Genomic DNA, 22,378 nt, shown 5'->3' with positions numbered 1-22,378 from the left:
CATCCGTGAAGGAAGGACTATTTCATATTACTTTGCTTTCACAGACTTGGGATGTTTCAAAGCCTACGTTTCAGGGTCTGTGTTTAACACATCAGAATTTAAATGGGAAAAGTATTGTATAGGTTTGGTTTTGGTGATTCTTTTTGGTCATGAGAAGTAGATTGTAGTGTTTAAAAATTGTGTCCAAGATTAAAAGCCTACTCTTCACCCACCCTTAGGCTTTTCCTGGGACCCTGGGGCATTCCTGCAGCCGCAGAGAGATGGACATGATTCCTTCTCTGGGAGGCCTTCCGAGCCTCACTCCTCACTTTCCCACCTCTTTTCCATTGTCTCTGTGAAGATGAGCTTGTGTAAATGAGATGAGTATGCCTGTGTGTGTGTGTGTGTGGTGCTTACATTTCAGTCTGTCAGAGGAGGTAGACACAGATTACCCACCTCGAAGGGCAGAGGACAGCATTATTCTCTCTTGGTGCCCAGCTTGGGAAATAAAAACAGAGCAGGTTGGGGGATTGAGAGGAATGCATTAATGGTGAGATCAGAAACTGACTTATTGAGTGCTTACATGAGCTCACTCACTTAATCCTCAAAGAATCATATAAAGTAGGCACCATTATTATTATTCTCATTTGACAGGTGAGTAAATTGAGGCAGGGAGAAGCCAAGTGAGCCTCCCAAGGTCACATAGCTAGTAAGTGACAGGAAAGGGATAGGAAGAAACTCTGGTGGTGTCCAGTGGGAAAATCTCATCCCCAGATCTGAGATGCCCTCCTTCCTGCTAATATGTTGACTCAGGAAAGGGAACCAGAGACTTTACACGTGTGTGGCTATTGCCGCCTCAGTGGACAGGGTGTATACGAAATGATAGAAGTCTAAAATCTCTAAGGTGATTCCTCTCCTTCCCTAATGCATGAATCTTTGAATATTTCCAAGAACTTTTCTAGCCTTTGCTGGAATGCCTCAAAGGACAGGAATTTAGTCTCTCATGAGGCAACCCTTTTTAGGACAGCTCAAAGTGGTAGAAAAGTCCTAAAAGCCTCCCTCTGACTCCCACCAGCCTTCTGCAGTTCTCTTAGAGCTCCAGGACCGCTCTGTCTTGTTGAGGGCATTAGGGATTACCTGCCACATGTGAGTCTGCTTTCCCGCCAGCTGAGAAATCAGGGGATAGCCGTCTTGCCCATTTCTGCTGCCTCTAACTTTGTAGAGTGTGAAACCAGAGTCCACTTCAGAGGAAGAAGTAGGAAGCCATGGGTTAGAGTCGTGGGCAGTCAGTGTGAGTAATCTTCAACTGACATGTCAATGCCCTTCTCAGAAATCCATTGAATATCTCAACTCCTCACCTGAAAGACTAGGATTGTCGAGGCATAGCCACACTACTCAACATGAACACATTTACTCTAGGAGCCAAATATAGTGCTGGGACCAACATGCATGCCTCATTGGGAAGAGTACAAAGGCATGCAAGGTGTGGTTCCTGCCTCAGTATTTCTGACAGATCTGGTGCAGTCATGTACTGCCCGCCATTCACTTAAACACAAAATCAAGTGACCGGAGAAGCTCAAGGGAAGATCAGTGGGGATCATTTTTGCCTTTTTCCACAGTGTTTTTGTTATGTTGTATGTGGGTGAATATGTGTACTTGTCTTCTCCCTACAGGTATGTCTCCCAAGAATGGTGTAAGGAAGCTCCATATAAAACTGAGCTCTGTGGAGGATGAGCAAGGTGGCTCTCCTGCTGGGGTCTCCCATTTGTCTGGTGGGAGGAGGGCGAGGGGGAAATCTGTTCTATCCTTCACTATTTTTTCACAGTGTCGAATGATTAGCTTTTCCTGAGATGGGAACTGAGGAATTGGTGTATATTGATTGCATCCTGGGATGGTTCTGCCGCTTCCGTGTTACGCTAAGTTCCCTCTTCCTTTTCCTCTTCCCGCAGACCAGCAGCAGGCATGATGAGCACCAAGGCCTTTACGTTGGTCTCTGCCGTTGAACCGGAGCTGCTGATGGGCGACAAAGAGCGAGTCAACATAGAGTGTGTGGAGTGCTGTGGCAAGAACCTCTATGTGGGAACCAGCGACGGCTTCATCTACCACTTCCTACTGGAGGAGAGGACCCTGCCCACCGGGACAGCCACATTCACTGCCACGAAGCAGCTGCACAAACACCTGGGTTTCAAGAAGCCAGTGAGTGAGCTGCGAGCGGCATCGGCCCTCAACAGGCTGCTGGTGCTCTGTGACAACTCCATAACTCTGGTCAACATGCTGAGCCTGGAGCCTGTCCCCTCAGGGGCCCGCATCAAAGGGGCCTTGGCGTTGGCCTTGAATGAGAACCCTGTGAGTGCGGACCCATTCTGTGTGGAGGTCTGCATCATCTCTGTCAAACGCAGAACCATCCAGGTGTTCATGGTGTACGAGGACCGGGTTCAGATTGTCAGGGAAGTGTCCACACCGGAGCAGCCCCTGGCCGTGGCCGTGGACGGCCACTTCCTGTGCCTGGCTCTGACCACCCAGTATATCATCCTGAACTACAACACGGGCGCCTCCCAGGACCTCTTTCCTTACTGCAGTGAAGAGAAGCACCCCATCGTCAAGAGGATAGGGAGACAGGAGTTCCTCCTGGCGGGCCCGGGAGGACTGGGTGAGCAGCATGCTGTCACCTCCGCCAACCTCCACCTCCCACCTGCCCTTTATCTGTGCTATCGCCATGAATTCATGCTGAAATTTGGGAGGGAGATTTCACTTTTTTTAAAAAACTTACGTATTTTTTATTTCTGGAATTTTTTTATTTTGAAAAATTTATTTTTCAATTACCATTGGAGGGAGGTTTTAATTGTGAAAAATAGATACTCATGAAGAGTATTTGCACCATTGAGGGTATGTGTGGCAAGATATTAACAGAACTGCATAATCAGTGTTTGCTAAAGTTTCATTAGATTGTTTTGTGAATGCGGGGTTAATGGAACAAAAGTACATGGGTCATAAAACCAGTTTTATTTTGTGCTAATGTGGAGCCTGAAAATGGCTCCAGGGAGAAAATTCCTTTAAGTAAATAACTACAAAAGTAGAAATCTATAAGACTTCCTGATAAGATTTTTCTCAAGTGGGTGGGATTGTCAGTGGATGGTTTTTTACTTTTCATTCTAAAAAGGAGTTGAGGTAGCTCACTGATAGGTCTTTTCAGATGTGGAGACTTTAGTGTTACATCCATCATTTTCTCTTAATTGGCAGCAATTTCATCCCACCAAAAAGGCACCAGTGGCCAGCACCTTAAAAGGGCTTCGGCTGTTTTTTATTTTTACGGCCTCCCTAATTCTCTTCACTGCCTTCTCAAAATTAAGAATCAGAGCTGTTAAGTCACTGTGGGCTTGTCCCTGGGGTTCTTGGGGTTTTCTTTGGGTCATGGAGGCTCACAGTAGGATTTGTGTGCAGGGTGCTGGTGAGCATGAGTGCCCCTCAACACTGGTATTCTCTAACCGCAGTGAAATTGTGTGTAGGCGTCTCATTTCACAGTGATGGGTACAGGCATTTTCTGGTGATAACAAAAATTGAGGTCATAAACGAATTAGTGTACACGTCATGATTTTCACTTTTTTAAATAGACTTTATTTTTTAGGGCAGTTTTAGGTTCATAGCAAAACAGCAGAAAGTACAGAGTTCCCATATACCTTCTGCCCCTAAACACACACACAGCCTCCCCTCTATCAACATCTCCCGACAAAGTGGTACATTTATTGCAATGGATGAACCTATGTTGACATTATCACCCAAAGTGGGGTTCATTCCTGGTGTTGTACATTCTGTGGATTTGGACAAATGTATGATCACATATACCCATTGTTATGGTATCAATGGTATGTACTCTACCTACGAGTGTTCAGCCCAACTCCCTCAACTTCTGGCAACCACTGATCTTTCCAGAGTGTCATTTAGTTGAAATCAGACCACATTGGCTTCACTTGGTATTATGCACTTAAGGTTCCTCCATGTCTTTTCATGGCTTGATAGCTCAGATTTTCACCTTTGGGGAAAAAATTGTTTTACCCCACCACCTTTTACTTTAAAAAAAAAAAATTTGCAATTTTAATGAAAAAATTTTATTATGGAAAACATAAACGTCGATAGTAAAAAGAATAGTGTAGCGAATTTGAAGTACCTATCACCCCACCTCAGCCCTTACCTGTCTTTGCCAGTTGTTTGGTTTATACACCTAACAACTCCCACTGCTCGATTATTCTGAAGCCAGTAACAGACATCATAGCATTTTACCTGTAAACATCAGTATGTAATTCTAAGTTATTTTTAAAAGAAGAAAATCACAATACCATTACATATCTAACAAATATTTAACAGTAATTCCTTAATATCATCAAATATCAAAGCATGTCTTATTTCTATTATCATACATATAGAGACATACATAAATACGTACATGCATACGTTTATGTTCAAGTATGTGTATGTTCATTTTTCAGTTTGTTTGAATCTGATTCTCACAAGTCCCGTACATTACAATGCTTGATAGATCCGTTAAATTTCTCTTGTCTTTAGGTTCTGCTTCTTTTTTTGTTTTTTTTTAACTCTTTGTTGAAGAAATTAGATCATTTCACCTATTACTTCCCACAGTCTGAATTTTGATGATTTTATCCTCTTATGTTGTTAACTATGTCAGGCTGACCTTTGTGTTTCCTGTAAATTGATAATTAGGATGACAGGATTGATCAGATTTCAGTTTGTTTTTGTTGTTTTTGTTTTGTTTTTCAGGGAGAGATAAGACTTCTTAGGTGGTGAAGGACTTCTGTCTGGGTTGCATAATTTCTTTTTATCTCTCTTTGTAAGGTTAATAGCTGTTGACGAATATTGCCTAGATCCTTTAAATCATTAGGGGCTGCCAGTGGCCACATTTTATCTCTGTCCCTTCCTCCTTCATATGGGAACTGGAATGCTTTGAGGAAGAGAAACTTCTCTTAACTATTTGGTTGCCCCCAGGTACATTGTGTAAGAAAGGCAGGATGAGGCCTTCATAAGGTGACCCCTTCTGTCTTCCAGAAGTGACTTTTTTTAAGGAATCATACAGAATTGTGGATTTCCACGTATAGGGTGTGTTTGGGTCCAGCTGTGCTGGTGGGCAGATGGACCCCTGAGTCTGCTTCACATGACCCTAGAACTTTGATAGCTTTCTTGCCTTCTGGTATGACAAGGTGTTCCAGGTTCTCTCGGTACATCTCCCACCCTAGATTGGGTTTCAGCCATTTCTCCAAGGACCCCTGCTGTTTAGAAACCATAGTCTGGGTGTTAGCGGTGCTTGTTGTCCATTGTTTCTAGGCCTCTTCAGTACACAGAGCTCGGAAGGATGCCCTTCCTAAAGATGAAATTATGAGATCTTATTGATAGAACTAGTTCAGGGCTGCAGGATATCGACCTGGGCTGCAGGATATCGACCTCGTCTGCCTGTGTATATTGACCTGTACGTCCTTTCAGCCACACCCAAAATCTTTTTTTTTTAGTGAAGCAAAGATTTTTTTATTACAGCAAAAGTATAGCTCTCTTATGAGAGGAGGTACCTGAAAATGGGATGCTCTGAAAAATCTTAATAAACTACCATTCTAACAGTTGTTCTTTTGATTTATCCCACAGTACACAGTACAGAATGACAATTCTGACACTACTATGCTCACAGTGTAATTACTGAAAAAAGTTTGATTGTTTATAGTTCTTTTTGTCCTTAGGAGGGCAGGGTGTATATAACCCATTAGGAATGTATGGTCAGTCACATTACTGTGTTTTAAAGAAACGTGGAATAGTTCCCCTCTGTATGGTTATGCCACCAACTGGACATACAGTAGTTAGATTGACTTGTTTCACTTTAATTTTGATTTTTAGAAATTGTTTTATTTTATTTTGTTTTTCGTTATGTAAATATTTACAAGGTTCCAAATCAGTTTGATCCAAGAGCTTATATCCTGTCTCCTTCACCTATTCTCTCCTTCCCCCATAGGTAACCTTTATTTCTATGGTTTATCCTTTCATTTTAGTGTTCCTTATATATTTGAGATACCAGCTTGTTGTCTGTTACCTGTTACAAATATTTCCAGTTTTTACCAAGCAGAGGCTTTTCTTGAACATTTCTATTTAATCAAATGCATTCACCTTTTTGCTCTACTGCTTCTTGATTTTGAGTCATGTCAGGGATGTTTCCCCTCTTCCAGGTTATAGAGAAATTCACCTATGTTTTCTGCTAGTAATTTTATGGCTTCATTTCTTATAGCGAAAAGTCTAAGTAATGGATTCAATTTTATCCTTTTCTATATGACTGTCCATTATCCCAACAAACTGATAACAGGGTCCTCCTTTTTCTCCTTGACTCGGTGGCTGCCTTTAGTGGACACTAAATTTCCTTATGTCATTGGGTCTGTCTCTGGATTTCCCGTTTTGTCCCATTAGTCTGTTTGCCCATTCATGAGCCAATACCTGTTTCAGTTATAAAGACTTTATAGTGAAAAGTATTTGATTCCCACTTTCGTTGGTTTTAGTGTTAAGATGGAAGGGAGATGATAATCAATCCTATTTAGGATACATTTTCCTTACGCCTACTCTATCTCAGCTACGTGGGCATCATGCTCGATGAACTAAGCTCCGTAATTGTTGTTCTGCTTGTAATTGACCCAAGTATAAGGAAATTGGAAGGTCACGTGTAAGCTCTCTTATATAATACATTACCTGTGTACAGGTTCTGTATACAACAGAGCAGTCGCCACCGTCCTTATATGGCTTCAGAAATTAAGTTCAAACAAATTATTATACTGGATGCGGATGCACTTTTAGAGATTGGAACGCTATGGATTTTCATTTTGCCCACCTTCTTTCTGAAGATGACATAAGCCAACTCCCATGTCATGAGAAAATGGCTCTTTTGCCTTAAATTTTGCTGTTTTAAGCAATATTTTGTTGAATATTTCGTAATGCAATTGATTGCTGTGACTTTAAACTCTGTCCTTTGATAATTCTTCTTGAAAAAAAACAAATGATTCAGCTATTGCTCACGCCACATGGCTGCTCCCCTCCCACCTCAGATAAGGGGGTCCATGGATATTTAGAGGGTGCACAATTGAAAATAATTGTTTTGAAGGGTTTTGACCATTTACGAATTTTGTTACATTTGCACTCCTGCAACAATATAGAAACAATAGAGTGTATCGCCTACTTAGCAAGCATATAATTAATTGTGGGGTCTGACTGACAATACCCTGAGTTCCTAAGTGAATCTGTGGCACCTTATGCTGCTTGACCTTTACTCCCTAATTGCCAGTTACTGCTTTGCTCTTTTATTCTAGTGAAATCTTTGGCTTTTCTTTTTGTGTAGACGCCTTTGTTCTTGCCCTCTGGTTTCTGCCCTTTTCATTTCGACAGCACTGTGCACTGCACACACAGTTTTCGGGTCAGGTGAGGCTCAGCCATAAGCCGGTAGACGCCGCAGCCCTTTTTTAATCCCAGGATAAGGCTGGACTATGTTTTGGTGTCCATGTCCCATGAGAGTTTTGCTGTACAGAACAGTTATTTCACCCAAAATTCAGCGGAATCCTCGGGATTAGGTACATTTACCAAAGGCCTGGGTGAAGGAGGCGGGCAAGGAGCCGGTGCCCCAGTCGCTTTTCTTTGCCCTGTAGGCTCTTTAGTGGCTGGTTCTAAATGTATAAAAGACTCAAGAGTGTGCTAACCTCCAAAGCTCAGTCTTGATTTCAGATTCTTAATGCTTCCCATAGCTGTGCACCTCGTGTTTGTGTCCTTCGGCATTTTCAAATGCTGTTTGGATACTTGGGCTATGCAGTTGGTGGGTAAATTCAGACCTTAGTTGCACGCTCTCTGTCCCTGTGAAACATTGACAGGAATACCACGTCCTGTGCCTTCCGTTTGGCCCATCGTCCCCCCACTGGGACTAACCCAGACCACCATTCCTGCTCACTCCTGCCTTTAGCTCTGCCTCATCTCAGTGTACTCGTCCACAACCCCATGCAACTCCTGACCTCTTACCTGCTTTGGAAGGAAATGAGAACAGAAGGCCCCCCCACCCCAGACTCAGGAGCAGCCCTTGGTTGGGACGTACAAAAACGTGTCCTCTTGTGTCGTCTTGTATTCTACGCTGACTTAGTGTGCCCTGTGCAACCATTTGTCCCCCTTCCAGAAGGATGCTGTTACCCCGAGAAAGCACTTGAACTCCGGGCTCTCCTCTCCCAGAGGCTTCCAGTCCACGAAGCGCAAACCTTGCCTCCTACCCAGCCCTGCCTGCTTTTCCCTGTGTTTAGACCTGGCCCAGGTCTGTTAATCCTGAGCTTAGCAGCTGCACACTGGCCTTTGACTCACCCTCTCACTGCTCCCACTAAGTCAGGTGCCGGGTCCCTCAGGAAGTTACCCAGCCTCCTCTCTTGTACCCCTAGCCCTGGCCTAAGGCCTTCTCCCTGGTGGCAGGCAGCTGCCTGGCCTCCCCAGTGTCCTGGGCTCTCCCTGCTTCAGAGCAGCCTCCACCTCCAGCCAAGTGGCTTTTCTAAAGTACTTGTGACCCTGTAACAGAATCAGGCCGCACTCCTCAGCCTGACTCTCCAGGTCAGCGCTTCGTGCTCTGACCCTAACTGGACCTTCCAACCCTCTGTGCCCCAGGAAGAGTTTGCACTGTTCCAGGAGCCGCTCCCTGTTAGACGGACACACACCCCTCTTCCCTGCCTCCCTGTGACCTCCTGCTTCTCACTGCGGAGCCCTACCTGCTTCAGCGTCATCTTCCTATGCAGAGTCTGATCACTGGGCTCCGTCTGGGCTTTACCTCCCATCAGCATTTTCTGTACCTTTCTCCTGCCTGGTTATCTCTGCTGTGCTAACTGTTTCTGTATCTTCCTTCGCCCTTCACTGCAAAGGCCTTGAATGTGTCTCCGTCTGTCTGTCTCCCGGTACAGACAGACGGAGACACACTGCTAATTCAGTGCTCGGCATATAAAAAGCAAATGTTGATGGACTTAAAATTGATGCTCAACGTGCTAATTTATAGTTTTTCTTTTTGTGTGTACTCATTTAACAAATGAGCTTTCCTTTCTGTTGGTGATGTTTTCACCCAGAGTCACACACTCTTGGTGTATTATGCTCAATTTTATTCTATTTCAAATGGCCACAGTGACCACCCTTGTGCTTACCAATTGGCGATAGATTTAAAGATAGGGTCACTGAATGAAAGTGTAGGTGTATATTCAGTTTTGATAGATAATCCCAGATTGTTCTCCAAAAAGTGTTTCCTCGTAGCATGTCAAAACTCCATACTATCAGTCTGTATATAGCCTTTGGCCAATCTGATGGGTAAAAGTTGTTTTTACTTTTTTTAAATTTAACTTGTGTTCCCCTGGTTACTAATGAACGTGGGGATCTCTTCATGAACTTCTTAGTCATTTGTGTTTTGTCTCCTGTGACTTACCAATTCATATCCTTTGGCTATTTTTTTGTTGAATTGTTAGTCTTTTTTGTAATGATTGTTAGAGACTTTAAATGGTCAAAGGGAAATACTTAGAGCGAGTGAATGGTTCACGTTAGGCAGTGTGACTCCTTAGTGGGAGATGCACGTACACACACACACACACACACACTCACACACTCACATACTCACACACACACAAAGCTTATCGTTCTCGCATCTTAACACTTCCGATTGGTGCTACTTCATATGCCAAGAGCCAGTGTTGAAAGTGTTCAGGGGACCAGACAACTGTCCTAAGTACAGCATTGTTGTGCACCGAGGGCCTCAGTGCGATAGGTGAGGGCGAGGCACGTACACCTGTGAGATCCCCCACGGCACCCATTCTCAGGATTGCTCTTAGAGGAAAAGAGCGATCTTTGTACCTGATTAGGTGCAGTACTTTTCAATCTTTGTAACCACAGAAAATTCAGGAGGGTCAGTGATTTCTCAGGTCTAGGAATTTTGCTCATATGATATGTTTGAGATACTATCCATTGTTTCAGTGTTAAAGTACTCCCGTATCGCTTTCTGCCTCTCTCCTCTCCCCCTTCTCTGTTGAGTGCGGTAGAAACCACTTGTCTCCTGCAGTCACATCTAATCATTTGCAACAAGAGCATCCTGTTTTTAAAGGTGTGTTATGTCAACTACTTTGAAAACTGAGTTAAAATGGATTGACTTGACTTTACTTGGTGAATATAGTATTAATTTTGGTAAGCCCAGAATCTGTGGACTGTATACAGTTCCATTTGGAAATGGCTCGCTTACTGCTTTATGTGCAAGATAAACTGTTGTTTAATACAGAAGGTGTTATTGACAAACTTAACTGGCACTGTCTTGAATTGCAAAATTGGTTCTATCTCTGTTTTATAGTGCACGTATATCCAAAATTAGACTTTAGCTCTGAGCAGGGACAGTTCCTGATAGGACGCCTGGTAGAGTACCTGGCACATAGTAGGTGCTCAATAAATATTTGGATGTATTCAATATTCATTGCTGAATGAATGTGTGATGAAGAGCTGTAACTTAGAGATGCAAACCATTTGGAGGACTGTATACAAAAGAAGGCTTATGAAGCTTTTAAAATTCTTTGAAAATAACTTTTTCCCTGCATGTGAGGACATGTGCATTATAAACCTTCATGTGGGTATATGTAAATACTTGTTTACCTTCATTTTTAATTGGAAGTAAATCTAAGATATACATCCTGGGGAAGCTAGTTCTCAAAAAACAAAGTCATTGAAGGTTCTTCACACATGCAATGTATTATATTATCTTTCCTATCTTGAAATATAATTATTTTTCCTGCATCTATACACTGGAAAAAAAATTCCCCAGTTATTTGAAGGTCCTCTTAACTCCTCCTGTTTTTCTAGGCATGTTCGCCACAGTGGCTGGGATTTCTCAGCGAGCCCCTGTGCACTGGTCAGAGAACGTGCTCGGGGCAGCCGTCTGCTTCCCGTACGTCATAGCGCTCGATCAGGAATTCATCACAGTTCACAGCATGTTGGATCAGCAGCAGAAGCAGACCCTGCCCTTTAAAGAAGGCCACATTCTACAGGATTTTGAAGGTACTGGGTTACATGGAAATCTTACCAAAAGTTAGTCATCACCCTTTTATGCTATTTCTTCAGTAAGTGCTGTTTAGGGCCCATTAGGATCAGGACTTTACACTGAGCGTAGCAGGATACACAGATGATGGTAATACAGACTCTGCCCTTGAGGGGCTCCAGGGTTAATGGGGAGAGAGACAGTTAAACAAATAGCTGCAGCAGTTTAAGAGCTCGATAGAAATGAAATAAGGACAATTAGGAGAGGCAGAGGTGGAAGTATTTCCGGGAGGGCTTCCTGAAGGAGGTGGCATTTGAGCCAAACCTTTAAGAGTGATTAGGAGTCAGCCAAGCAAATGTGGTGTGAAAGCACCTTCAGGGAGAGAGAAAGCAGCATGCACATCTGATCCAGAGAGAACCCTGCACGTCAGGCCACCCAAGCAGTTCAGTGTCACAGTGGTGCACAGCGTGTGAGAAGGGGGCTGTGAGATGAGGCTGTGGCAGAACAGGGCAGTCGGGGAGGGCTTCCTCTTGGGTGCAATGGTGAGCTGGGGCCGGGCGGGGGATTTATTGTATTTCTCCTAAATTTTATTATGAACATTTTCAAATGTACTGAAAAGTTGAGAGAAAAACAAAGTGAACCACTGTACACCATTCACCTAGATTCACCACTTGTTAACATTTTGCTGAGCCGTTTGAAAGTAAGTGGAAGACAGTCATGACGTTTAATCTGAAATACTTCAGCATGCACCTCCTACCATGTTTCCCCGAAAATAAGACCAGGTCTTATATTAAGTTGTGCTCCAAAAGATGCATTAGGGCTTATGTTCAGGGGATGTCATCCTGAAAAATCATGCCAGGGCTTATTTTCCGGTTAGGTCTTATTTTCGGGGAAACACGGTAAGAACAACAACATTTTCCTATATAGTCACAAAGTCATTTTCACACCTCAGAAAATGGGCTCTAATATCCTGCCCATGTTCAGATCTCCTCGGTTGTCCTAAGAATGCCTTTGATGATATTCCCTTGAAACCAAGAACTAATCTAGATTTGTGCAGTGCATTTGTCATATAAGGAGTTTGGCTCAGCAAACACTGCCTTTCCTGTTTGAGATGCCAGGCATATAAACTTCCTAAGACTCAGACCCCACATTCCGCATGTCAGATTCCGGCTGCAGGCCCTGACACTCACCTTGGAAGAGCACATTTCACAGCAGTGTTACGGTGCTTTGTACACAGACTGCAAGAGTTGGGCACAGGGTCAGGAACACCTGGAGGCTGGTGATGTAACCCGCACTAGGTCGGGACAAGAGACGCTTCCTGGGAAGGGGGACACCAGTACAGAGAAGACTTACTCATCTGAGTGTGAGAAAACTTACTCACTTTGCTGGTGATGATAGAAAACAGATCTGAGCAGAGCAGGAAGGAGACGAGGTGGGGAGGTGTGATGAAGTTACAGGCAAGGACTGGTGAGGGCTGGGTCAAAGCAGGCCGCGGGACTGGAATGGAAATGGTGGGTCGCAAGAAGAGGAGCCTAGGGAGCAGGAAAGGCCTGGCTGACCCTGAGCTCCCCTCACACAGAAAGAAAAGATCATTCCATTGCTTCCTGTGAACAGATAACGGTTGGCTTAAACAGTATCTCCAGAGGGAGCAGGGCTCACCTGCAAAGCTTTGCAGTAGGAGCTCATCTTGTAGTTCTGACTCCTGGGTGGGCTGCCTGTGCAAGGTCCCCCAGGTGCAATGATGGTGACAGTGTTGGCCACGGGCCAGGTTCACTTGCAGCATTGTGGGGAATGAATAAGGTTAGGCCACGACTTGGCGGTATTTGGATGGCGGGTGAGTATGAAATATTGTCCCACAGTTCAGAATGCTGCATTACAACCTTCATTTCCCATAAACTAACATGGAGAGAAAATAAATTTTTAAAGCTTTCAGGTGAGGTATATCATAATTCTTACTTTGGAAATGTAGTCTTAAGCGTTTGCCCTTTTCTGACAGTTGAAAGTTGGGGAAAAAGAAAAGAAGCATTGTAATTTTTCATTTCTGTAGGAATTCTAGTCTGATGAAATTGATCAATGAATCGGATCATGGTCCCGTTTAGGGGAAAGTGTTTTCTCGTAGGCATTTCGTTCTTCCCCTTTCCAACAGTGTCAAATTTCTCCCCAGGAAGAGTGATTGTCGCCACAAGTAAAGGAGTTTACATCTTGGTTCCATTACCTCTGGAAAAACAAATACAGGATCTTCTAGCAAGCCGTAGAGTGGAAGAGGCTTTGGTTTTAGCCAAAGGAGCCCGGAGGAACATTCCAAAGGAAAAATTTCAGGTGTGTAATTAGCTGGTCACAGAAAGCATGCCTCCAAGGCCACCAGTCAGAAAACGTTCGAATTTAACCAGGACCCAGCTGCGGACTACGTTTGTATCTGTCATTGAATTTCTCAGCACATGCACATTGTACAGAGAAGGAAACAGGCTGGGCTGAGGTGACCCTGCTGACAGAGGCCAGGTCGGGTTTGGAACCTCTGACTTAATTTCCGTGCTTAATATACCAACTTGTATTTCTAGTCAACTTCCTTCTTCAGTGGGCCTTCAGAGAAGAATCAGGGGCATAGTTCTTATAAACCCAAAGAGTAACATCAGGTTCATTTGTCCCATAATTTAGAATTTGTATTTGTTGGGCTGGGGTTGGATTTTAAAAGTTTAGATTCCTACTATCTACAGGAAAAGTTTTGTTAACCATACTAGTAAACGCTCTAATATCGCAGGTGTCCATCTAATTAATCTCCTTAAGAGAAAACTTTTAATTCACTTAAATACTAACTTTAATATAGTTGATATGGGAAATACAGTGGATATAATAATCACAAATTATGTCTCTTGAAATCATGTTCCCTAAAACTTGCTGCTTGAGCAGTTGTCAGGTTAGTTCAGCTGACTCTGCTTTCGAGAGTAATAAAACCTAATACTAGTGTGTGTACGCTTCGTATACATATCCAAATCGACTGTTAAAAGTTCTCATGAATGAATAATCCCTTTGATTGTTACCAACCGATCAGATTCTCACCTGGCTATGTGATTATTGTGGAATGAAATGATGCTCTTTGGCCTCAGTCCTACTTTATGCTGCTGCGAAGGGTAGATTCTGAAGGTGAGAGGCAGAATGTGTACTTCACAAAAGAGGGCGCCTTTTCTATATTTAAATATTGAAAAACTTCTCATCTTTGTTCCCAATTTTTTTTTTTTTTTACTAGTTTCAGGTGTACAAAACAATGTAATAGTTAGGAATTTACACCTCTCACGAAGTGAAAAACTGACGGTTGTTCCTATTTTGTTAAAATAAGACCTACCTGTCAGCAGTCGGCAGGGGGCAGCAAAAGCGAAAGGAAGAGCCCTCCAGCTCAGGCTGGTTGTGCTGAGAGCAGGCAGGCCGTGCTGAGAAGGTGCGAGATCAGATGAGATCAGACCACCATGGGGTCTGAGACCTGCCTCAGCCCGGCTTGCTCTCAGCAACTTTTTCCTCCCTAACGTCGAGCCCCATGAGCTGCCTCCTGTGGATGTGTTAGATGTCTACAGGGGCCACATGTTGGGGTGCCCCTTCCTTGTACATACATGTGTACATTTTAAGTGTGTGACGTTTTCTTAAAGAGGCTTTCAACATTCTTTGTCTGATTTTTGCTTTTTCTCCTCTCTTTTTGCCAAGAGCAGAGAGATGCAGTCGGCAGCAGAGGATATGAGGAGTCACCTTGCTCTCTAATCTGATATCCCAGTTGAGTTTTTTCCTTTCTAACGTGCTCCCTGCCTTCTCCCTGTTGTTCCACACACGTAGCTCTAGACCTGGAGACACACCCTTAGAATGATCGCAAATTCAGCTGTTATTCTCAGTGCCCATTGTTACTGCTGGTGTGCAGACCCTTCTCCTATTTTGCCTGAATGATTTTAACAGCCTCCCTCACATCTGTGTAGTCCATTCTCCATGCCACTACAGGAATGATCTTTCTAAAATATAGACCAAATTTGTTGCTTAAAATACAGTGGGTGCCCCACTGCCGGAGGTAAAGTCCTCACCCTTAAAGCCCATCACGATCTGGCCCTGCCCACTTCTCTGCCCTTCTGCCTCTCCCTTCTGTCACACCTCTGAAGCGTCCCCTAACCCTGCCTTCCGCCTAAAAGGTAGAGAACACAGGAAGCTAACTGCTGTTGAGAACTACACAATAGGCAAGCCTTCTGCAAGGCTCTTTAAGACATCTTTTAATCCTTAAAACAATTCAGAAATAGCCAGTACCACCATCCAAAGACCAGAAGTCAGGACAAGTGAGATGGCTTTGCCTCTGGACATGAAATCAGGGCCAGCCCTCTTTACCCCGCGTACCTTGCTTCCACATTCAGCGGAACGTGCCATGTGCATTCACATGCCTCTCCACCCTCCCCCTGTGCTTTACTTGTTGTTTCTGCTCTGCTCTTACTGGAGTGTGTTTCCATACTCGAGAAGAGACTATTTCAGTACCTTGCTTAAATGTACCCTGTTCTCCGAATCCTTCCTTTCCTCCAGGCAGAACTAAAAACTGCCCTGTGCTTCTACAGCTGTGTGTGTTAACGTGTAGCACAGATCCATTTGGCCCTCAGCTCCAAGCTTTTCCGTCCTCGAGGTCCTAGGAAGACCCTGTTCCCTTCATCTTCCTCGCACCCTGCTCATGCCTGGGCTGAAACATGAAGGATGGACGAAGGGGTGATTCAGAGCTTTGAACTGGTCATCAGACAGAACTCTGGTGGAATGAATTGTGGAGCAGAAGCTGTTTAAAATAGAACCATAAGAGAAAAGCAGACAATACTGACAAAAAGGTTTAGAGATAACTTTCCTGAGTGTGTATGTGTTTCTAAGGATTAGTTGTGATGCTTTCAGTAGGTATCTTTAAAAGACAAGGATGCCTTCTCTTAAATGTAACCACAGTACCATCAATATAACTCCCTGAAATCAACACTTGATTCCTTCATAGATAGTGTCCCATCAGCGGTCACATTTCCCCAGTTGTCCTATAAACCTCTGGGTCTTGGCATTCTTTTTACCCTTAGAAGAAATCCCACTAGGGCTGACCAGTCAAATTTTAGACTCTGTTTGAGAGTTACCTGGGAGAGTTCTCTGTGCTGTACTGCCATCAACTCTTTTATAATGTATAGTTAAGTTCATTTGTTTCATTTGACTTCTGTTTTATAGGGATTGCTTTTTAAATTTAATTTTGTTTTATAATTATGTAAAATACATAATTCAAAAGTCAAATCAACAAAACAAAATGATATATTCAAAGAAGCCTAAATTCCTTCTGTCCCTTCACTCTGCTTTCTCCCTCCCCTTACTTCTCTTCCTCCCTGCCTGTCTTCTTCTGGTGTGAGGGTCAGTATTTTTGTTCTAATGGTTACCCTAATAGCATTAACTTTGTAAAAGTCCTGCAGTTTTCTTTTGTTGTTGTTGTTGGGGGAGGGAGGCTCCTATTGTCTATTGGTTCCTCACTTTGAGCGATAGTTGAAATTAGTAACCTCCTTGTTACCTTTTCCTTGTTTTCTCCCAGTATCCGTGTTAAAGTAATACTCATTTATTCCCAGTTAATACCTGTAAGACAGTCTGCAAGTATATTGTACTTTTTGAGTAATCACCCCATTCTCCCCTGTTTTTTGATGGTTGTATTGTCTTTACTTTTTCAGAGCCTACAGCCATCACATACTACCGTGTTTACCCGAAAAGAAGACCTAGCCAGACAATCAGCTCTAATACGTCTTTTGGAGCAAAAATTAATATAAGACCTGGTCTAATTTTGCTATAATATACGACCAAGTTTAACATAATATAATAATATAATATAATGCTGGGTCTTATAATAAATAATATAATATAACATAACATAATATAATACCAGGTCTTATATTAATTTTTGCTCCAAAAGACGCATTAGAGCTGATTGTCTGTCTAAGTCTTATTTTCAGGGAAACATGGTATACCGTCTCCCTGATATTTATCAGTCTTAGTTCCATAGGCAAATGTATATTGAATTCTCACCAACAATTTTACGTTGCTAACTCTAGTCAGTTACTTTTCTGAAGCAATCCTCTCAGGCAGGTGTTTCAGGATGAACATCTGGAAACACTGTCCCTGAGTTTTTGCATGTTAATAACAGTTTACTGCAGCCTTTATACTTGAAGACCAGTTTGGCTGGATATAAAATCTTTGACTCACATTTATCATTCAGTGAGAAATTTAAATAAGTTCCACCATTAACTTTTGGCAGTAAGCATTAGTAGTCAAAAATCTGATGAGAGTCTGAATTTTTTTCCCATGTCATGACTTGGTCTTTATGCTTGAATGCCCAAGGACTTTTTCTTAGTCTTGAAAGCCCAGTTTCTCAGTGTTGGCACTTACTGGCAAACTAGAGCCTGGGACGTCCCCTTCCACTGCCATTCTCAAATGGCCTGCCCAGCTTTCTATGGTTCCTGATAGAAGTTTGGTGACTCTGGCTGACAAGGCCTCACAGCCCCTTTTTCCTCTCTCCACTTCTTCCCACAGTTTCTAATACCACCCTGGTCCTGTAGTTGTTGGTGGTTTGTCCCCAGCGGCTTGTACTTTTGGGTTTATAGGCATGCCTTGTCACTTTGTGTTGTTATAAATGTTGTGCGGTTTCGGTTTTGTATCCCAATTGTTTTGCTTGTTGTTTTTGTTTGTTTGTTTGTTTGTTTGTTTGTTTTACTTGTGGTAAAACATAACATAAAATTTACCATCTTAACCATTTTTAAGTTTACAGTTCAGTGGCATAAAGTAAATTCATGTTGTTGGTCAACCATCACCACCATCCGTCTCCCGAACTCTTCTCATCTTGCAAAACTGAAACTGTACTGGCTTATTTTGCTCAGTATAATGTCCTCAAGGTTTATCGATGTCATAGCGTGTGTCAGAATTTCTTTCCTTTTTAAAGCTGAATAATATTCCATTCATTGAGCAGTTTATATTTCATTTAGGCAGTTACATATTAAGGAGGGGCCATAAAACCAGGTACACTTTGGATTTAGTGCTAGGAAGGACTGTTCTTTGCAGAAGCCCTTGTGTGACATTGAACTTAGACAATACAGCCTTGAAAGCAGGTATAGAAATCTCTAAAATAGAATCTTCCATTTCACAAAATTTCCGGTTCCCCAAATCACAAAAGTTAGAAATCTCAATTCAGATATGTAGTTCTAGTAACGCAGGTTCGGACTTCAGTGTCTTCTTGCTCCCAGAATACATTGCGACCTCTTCCTCCCGGCTTGTGTTGGGCCCTCAGTCTTTGTAGAGTAGGTTTCGAGTGGCACTACTTACAGGTCTGCCGTGCTAATTTTCTGTCTTCACCTGGGGATTCTGATAGCCACCTTACACTGAAGGGCGAACTAGTAAGTTAAAAAGAAAGCTGAAGCTTCCATTGTTGGCTTAGCTCTGATGTTGGGAAGCTAAACAGACTTTCTTGTCCTCTGTCCTCCTCATGTAGCCATTCTTCTTGTCCTTTTCCTGCTGACCCCTCTGGCTCCAGGTTTTGTAGCTCAGCGTGACCTGAGCAGGTGGAGGTATCAGTCGGAGTGGACAATCTGGAAAGGAGACAGTCACTTTCAGAGAACCAAGAATTGGCTGTGCTTGATGAAATTTCTGATTAGGTGTTTTTAGGTCAAATTCAGTGTTGTGCTCTGTATCATCCATAGTTTCAACATCCAGGTGCTTGTATCCAGGAGGAATCTCTTTGCATGCTTCTTCCATGTCTACATGTAGCATTCCCAGACTAAAATATTGAAAATAACTCCCACGTTCTTGGAGATTGGGAGTGTTAGCATAAGTAGTTTTTATTTCCCATTAGGAAGGGGTATTTGAATCCTGCAGCCATGAGGAATAAATTGTTATTCAGCTGATTTCTCATCAACAAACCTGGGTGTCACTGAGAATTTTTCTACCACAGCTCATGGGTCGTTTTCATTCTTTTTGCTAAGTGGATGGCTTTTATTTGTTCTCCTTGTGGAAATGGAACTGGCATCCCCATGCAACAGAACTTTGACCCATTCCTGTCTGCTTAGTGTTGGGCAGTATAAATAGGCCAGTTTTTAGGTCAGAAATGACTGATGTCCGGGAAGAAAGACAAAAACCTGTGGTGAGAAGAGAAATGAAAGAAGAGAAATGTAAAGGCAGCCTGCCTTTTCTGACTTCTCTGAAGGAATTTGAAAACTCTTCAAATCTATAGCGAGAGCCCCTTTTAGAGCTGGTTTGAGGGAACGGGAGTGATAGCTTTTAGGTGCTGACTGGCCACTCTCCTCATTTCTTCAGTAGGTAACAGCACTAAGTACCTGCTGCATACCTGGATGAATCAGTGAGTGGAAAGATCTGGGCTCTCGAATCAGAAAGGTCTAGTCTTAAATCCTTGCACAACCACTTACTGCTTTAGTAACTTTGGGCTAAAATATAACATCTCTGAGCAGAATGTTCCTGTTTGTAAAATGGGGATAGTGAATGACAAAGTGGAAGGTCACAAAAATTGATCATATAGAGCTTCAGATCAATAAGTGCTTACGACACCACAGATATTATGCTAGGAGTGTGGGATACCAAGGTGGCTAATGTATGCACCTTGCCTTCTAGAACAGCATGATGGCCTAGAAGGTGCAGGAACTGCAGTCATAGAGTCTTTAATTGTGAGGCGATGAGGGCCTGTGCTGTGGTGATGGAGCCAGTAAGAACAGAGCAAAGAGACAGGCCCAAAAGCTGTTCCAAAACTTGAACACTGGCCTAGTTGGACACTGAAGGGAGGAGGATGGAATTAGAGACCCCACCAGACAACTTCCTAAAGTGTGTGTTGCTGTTGCCAAATGTTACAAGGCAAAGGGGCTCTGTGGCAAGGCGATGTAGGTAGTACTGGATTAAACAAACAGAAGCCGGCATCTTTATTGCAGGAATTTCCAGACTGTAATGTGTTCATATGGGGTGTGCATCACCAGGAGAAACGAGCACACACAGCCTTTCTCCAGTGTGGGCTAGGAACGCTTATTTGTCTATTAATTTATTCAGTGGTGTTGGCCTTGTACCCTGAGGGACACTCAGAAGTGCTGCTGGGAAGTGTCAATTCCAAGGGAGTGGCTTCCAGACTGTCAGAAATACTGATGTTGTTAATATCCATCTGGACAACCGGAAGTAGAAGCAATCAATGACACCCTGCGAGTTAACGAGGAGAAAGGAGTGCGTTTGGGAAGAATTGGGGTTCATGAAAAAGCATCCATGAAGAAGGAAGAATAGTTAAATAGAAAGCTTTATTACAAGAATGAGGTGTTGATCGACATACATACACTCACACATATACTTGTATACTGAAATTAATTTCATATACACCTTGTTTTTTCTTTCCCTGTGACTTCAAAGTTCTACGTAATAATTAACGTTTCACCTGAGTTATGATTAGAAATTCAGTTTCTCCCCCTGTGATGATTTCAAGGTATCTATAAGAGATTAAAGCTGTCTTTCTTTACAGGTAATGTACCGAAGGATTCTGCAGCAGGCGGGTTTTATACAGTTTGCACAACTTCAGTTCCTGGAAGCTAAAGAGCTCTTCAGGTAATTTGAGGTGTTGGCAGCAAGACTTGCGAGTGCCCCTCTGTGGTTACAACCTCCCTACCCGCTGTGATGCTATGATGGGAAGTGCTGCCGTGGTTAGATTGTACTTCAGGTGGCAGTGGTGAGGCCTGTTTATAATAGCAAATGCCACCGGTGCTCCTTCCCTCCCCCAACCCCAGCCTTAGTTTAACTGTCCTGTATCTTAAAGAGAATAGGGGCTGATGAGGGGCGTACATGACAGTCCTGCGAAGACAGGAGAGGGAATTCTAAAAGTGAATTTAATTAACATGTGAAAAACTTTAGGAAAATGCTATTGTTCCCTTTTCCTCTTCTGCAAGAAGCTGTAAGTTTGGAGAAAGAGTATGTGCTTCTGGGAAGAAGACAATTCTTCCTCTAAAGACTTTGTAGGTGGCCTTCTCATCGTTAGGTCTCTCCAGAAGCTGCCTTTCTCTGACAGTGGCCCTCTCACCCTCCCCCGCCCCCATTGCAGTCACGGGTTTTCCCAGCTCCCTTCCTCTCAGGCTGGTGTACTTGGCGAGGCCGTGGTGGTTTATCTGCTTGCTCAGCACGCCTTGCAGAAGATTAAGTTAAACTGGCTCTGATAGTCTTTAAATACCCCACTGAAGCATTGCCTGTGGGATAGGTTTTCATAGTGTCCGACTAGAATTGGTTCTGCACAGTTTAGAGCCATCGAAAAGATAAGATGTGATGAAGCCCTGAATAGACCCTTCACATCCCAGTAGCAAGCAGAGCAGAAAGCCACTCTGCAGCACGCTGTCCACCGCCCAATCTGCAGGGTATTCGCCATACGGTTCAGGCCGCACTGTTGCCCACCATGACCTCACCTTTGCTCTGTCACAAAATTGGTTGTAGAGAACAGATTTCTGAGCCAAGAAGGAATTACTCATTGAATCACAGTGCCCTATATAACTTTTACTTAAGCAAATTATCTGTGCTGTTATCATCTGTTCCTGGAAAGATCAGTAGCTTTGGGATTTAAATAGATTCTCTGTCCGTTTGACCGAGGCTCTTTTCTGTTATATTTTGTCTTATTCCTGCAGTGTCAAAGGCCTTCTCACTTGGGTCATGGGTGTCCCCCAACTTCTTTTCTCATGGGTTAATTTGAGATGCTAAGTGAACATTCACTGATTTCGTAAGAGAATAAATGTAGGGCCTGTCAGTTGTTAATACAAGGTTCCTGTACTTCATACTTCAACCTCTTAATAGCTTACCTTTAAATTGACTGCTGCTCAGCTTTTGTCAAAAGTTTGAGGAAATTGATACTTGAAGATGCTCCTAAAACAAGCATGCCCATAGCAGACATTGCCAAAAACTCATGATTTTTTTTTCCTCATTGATCTGGTACTTGTCCCCAGATTCCTTCTCAGTTCAGTGCTAGAAGCCACAACTGCCAACTAATTACAGTTGGCACCAAAGAGAGCACCTGTTTATCCTTTGTGTTGTGGAGACACATGCTGTGTGTCTAGTCCTCTTGGAGTTGTGCGGCCTGTCCTTGTATCCAGTCAGTCGACACTTCTCTCCCTGAGGAGACCTGGACTGCACATGAGAGCTGGGATCTAAGGAAAGGACAGCACCCCTTCTCCATGCAGTGTGACTGGAGTGGGTGGGAGCACTGCGGAGCTCAGACTTCCAGCGGGATTTGTCCTGAACCTTAAATGATGAGCAGAAGTTTTCCAAGTTGAGAATCATACCCTAGGGCAGGGTTTCTCAGCTGTGGCATTGTTGACATCT

General features: G+C 43.2%; 1 protein-coding gene across 5 annotated transcripts in view; it reads left to right on the top strand.

Annotated features, from left to right (window-relative positions):
• Positions 1-22,378, top strand: part of TGFBRAP1 (transforming growth factor beta receptor associated protein 1) — a 68,311-nt gene that overhangs the window by 28,231 nt on the left and 17,702 nt on the right. For all 5 annotated transcript variants that reach the window (XM_074332477.1, XM_074332476.1, XM_074332475.1 and 2 more), the window contains 4 exons: positions 1,929-2,629; positions 10,855-11,049; positions 13,194-13,348; positions 20,544-20,626. In XM_074332477.1, the coding sequence (XP_074188578.1) occupies positions 1,929-2,629; positions 10,855-11,049; positions 13,194-13,348; positions 20,544-20,626 (1,134 nt within the window). The remainder of the gene's footprint in view (positions 1-1,928; positions 2,630-10,854; positions 11,050-13,193; positions 13,349-20,543; positions 20,627-22,378) is intronic.

The sequence above is a fragment of the Rhinolophus sinicus genome, linkage group LG05, assembly GCF_036562045.2.
Source record: "Rhinolophus sinicus isolate RSC01 linkage group LG05, ASM3656204v1, whole genome shotgun sequence".
Classification (NCBI taxonomy): Eukaryota; Metazoa; Chordata; class Mammalia; order Chiroptera; family Rhinolophidae; genus Rhinolophus; species Rhinolophus sinicus.
This window is presented reverse-complemented; position numbering and strand designations above follow the sequence as displayed.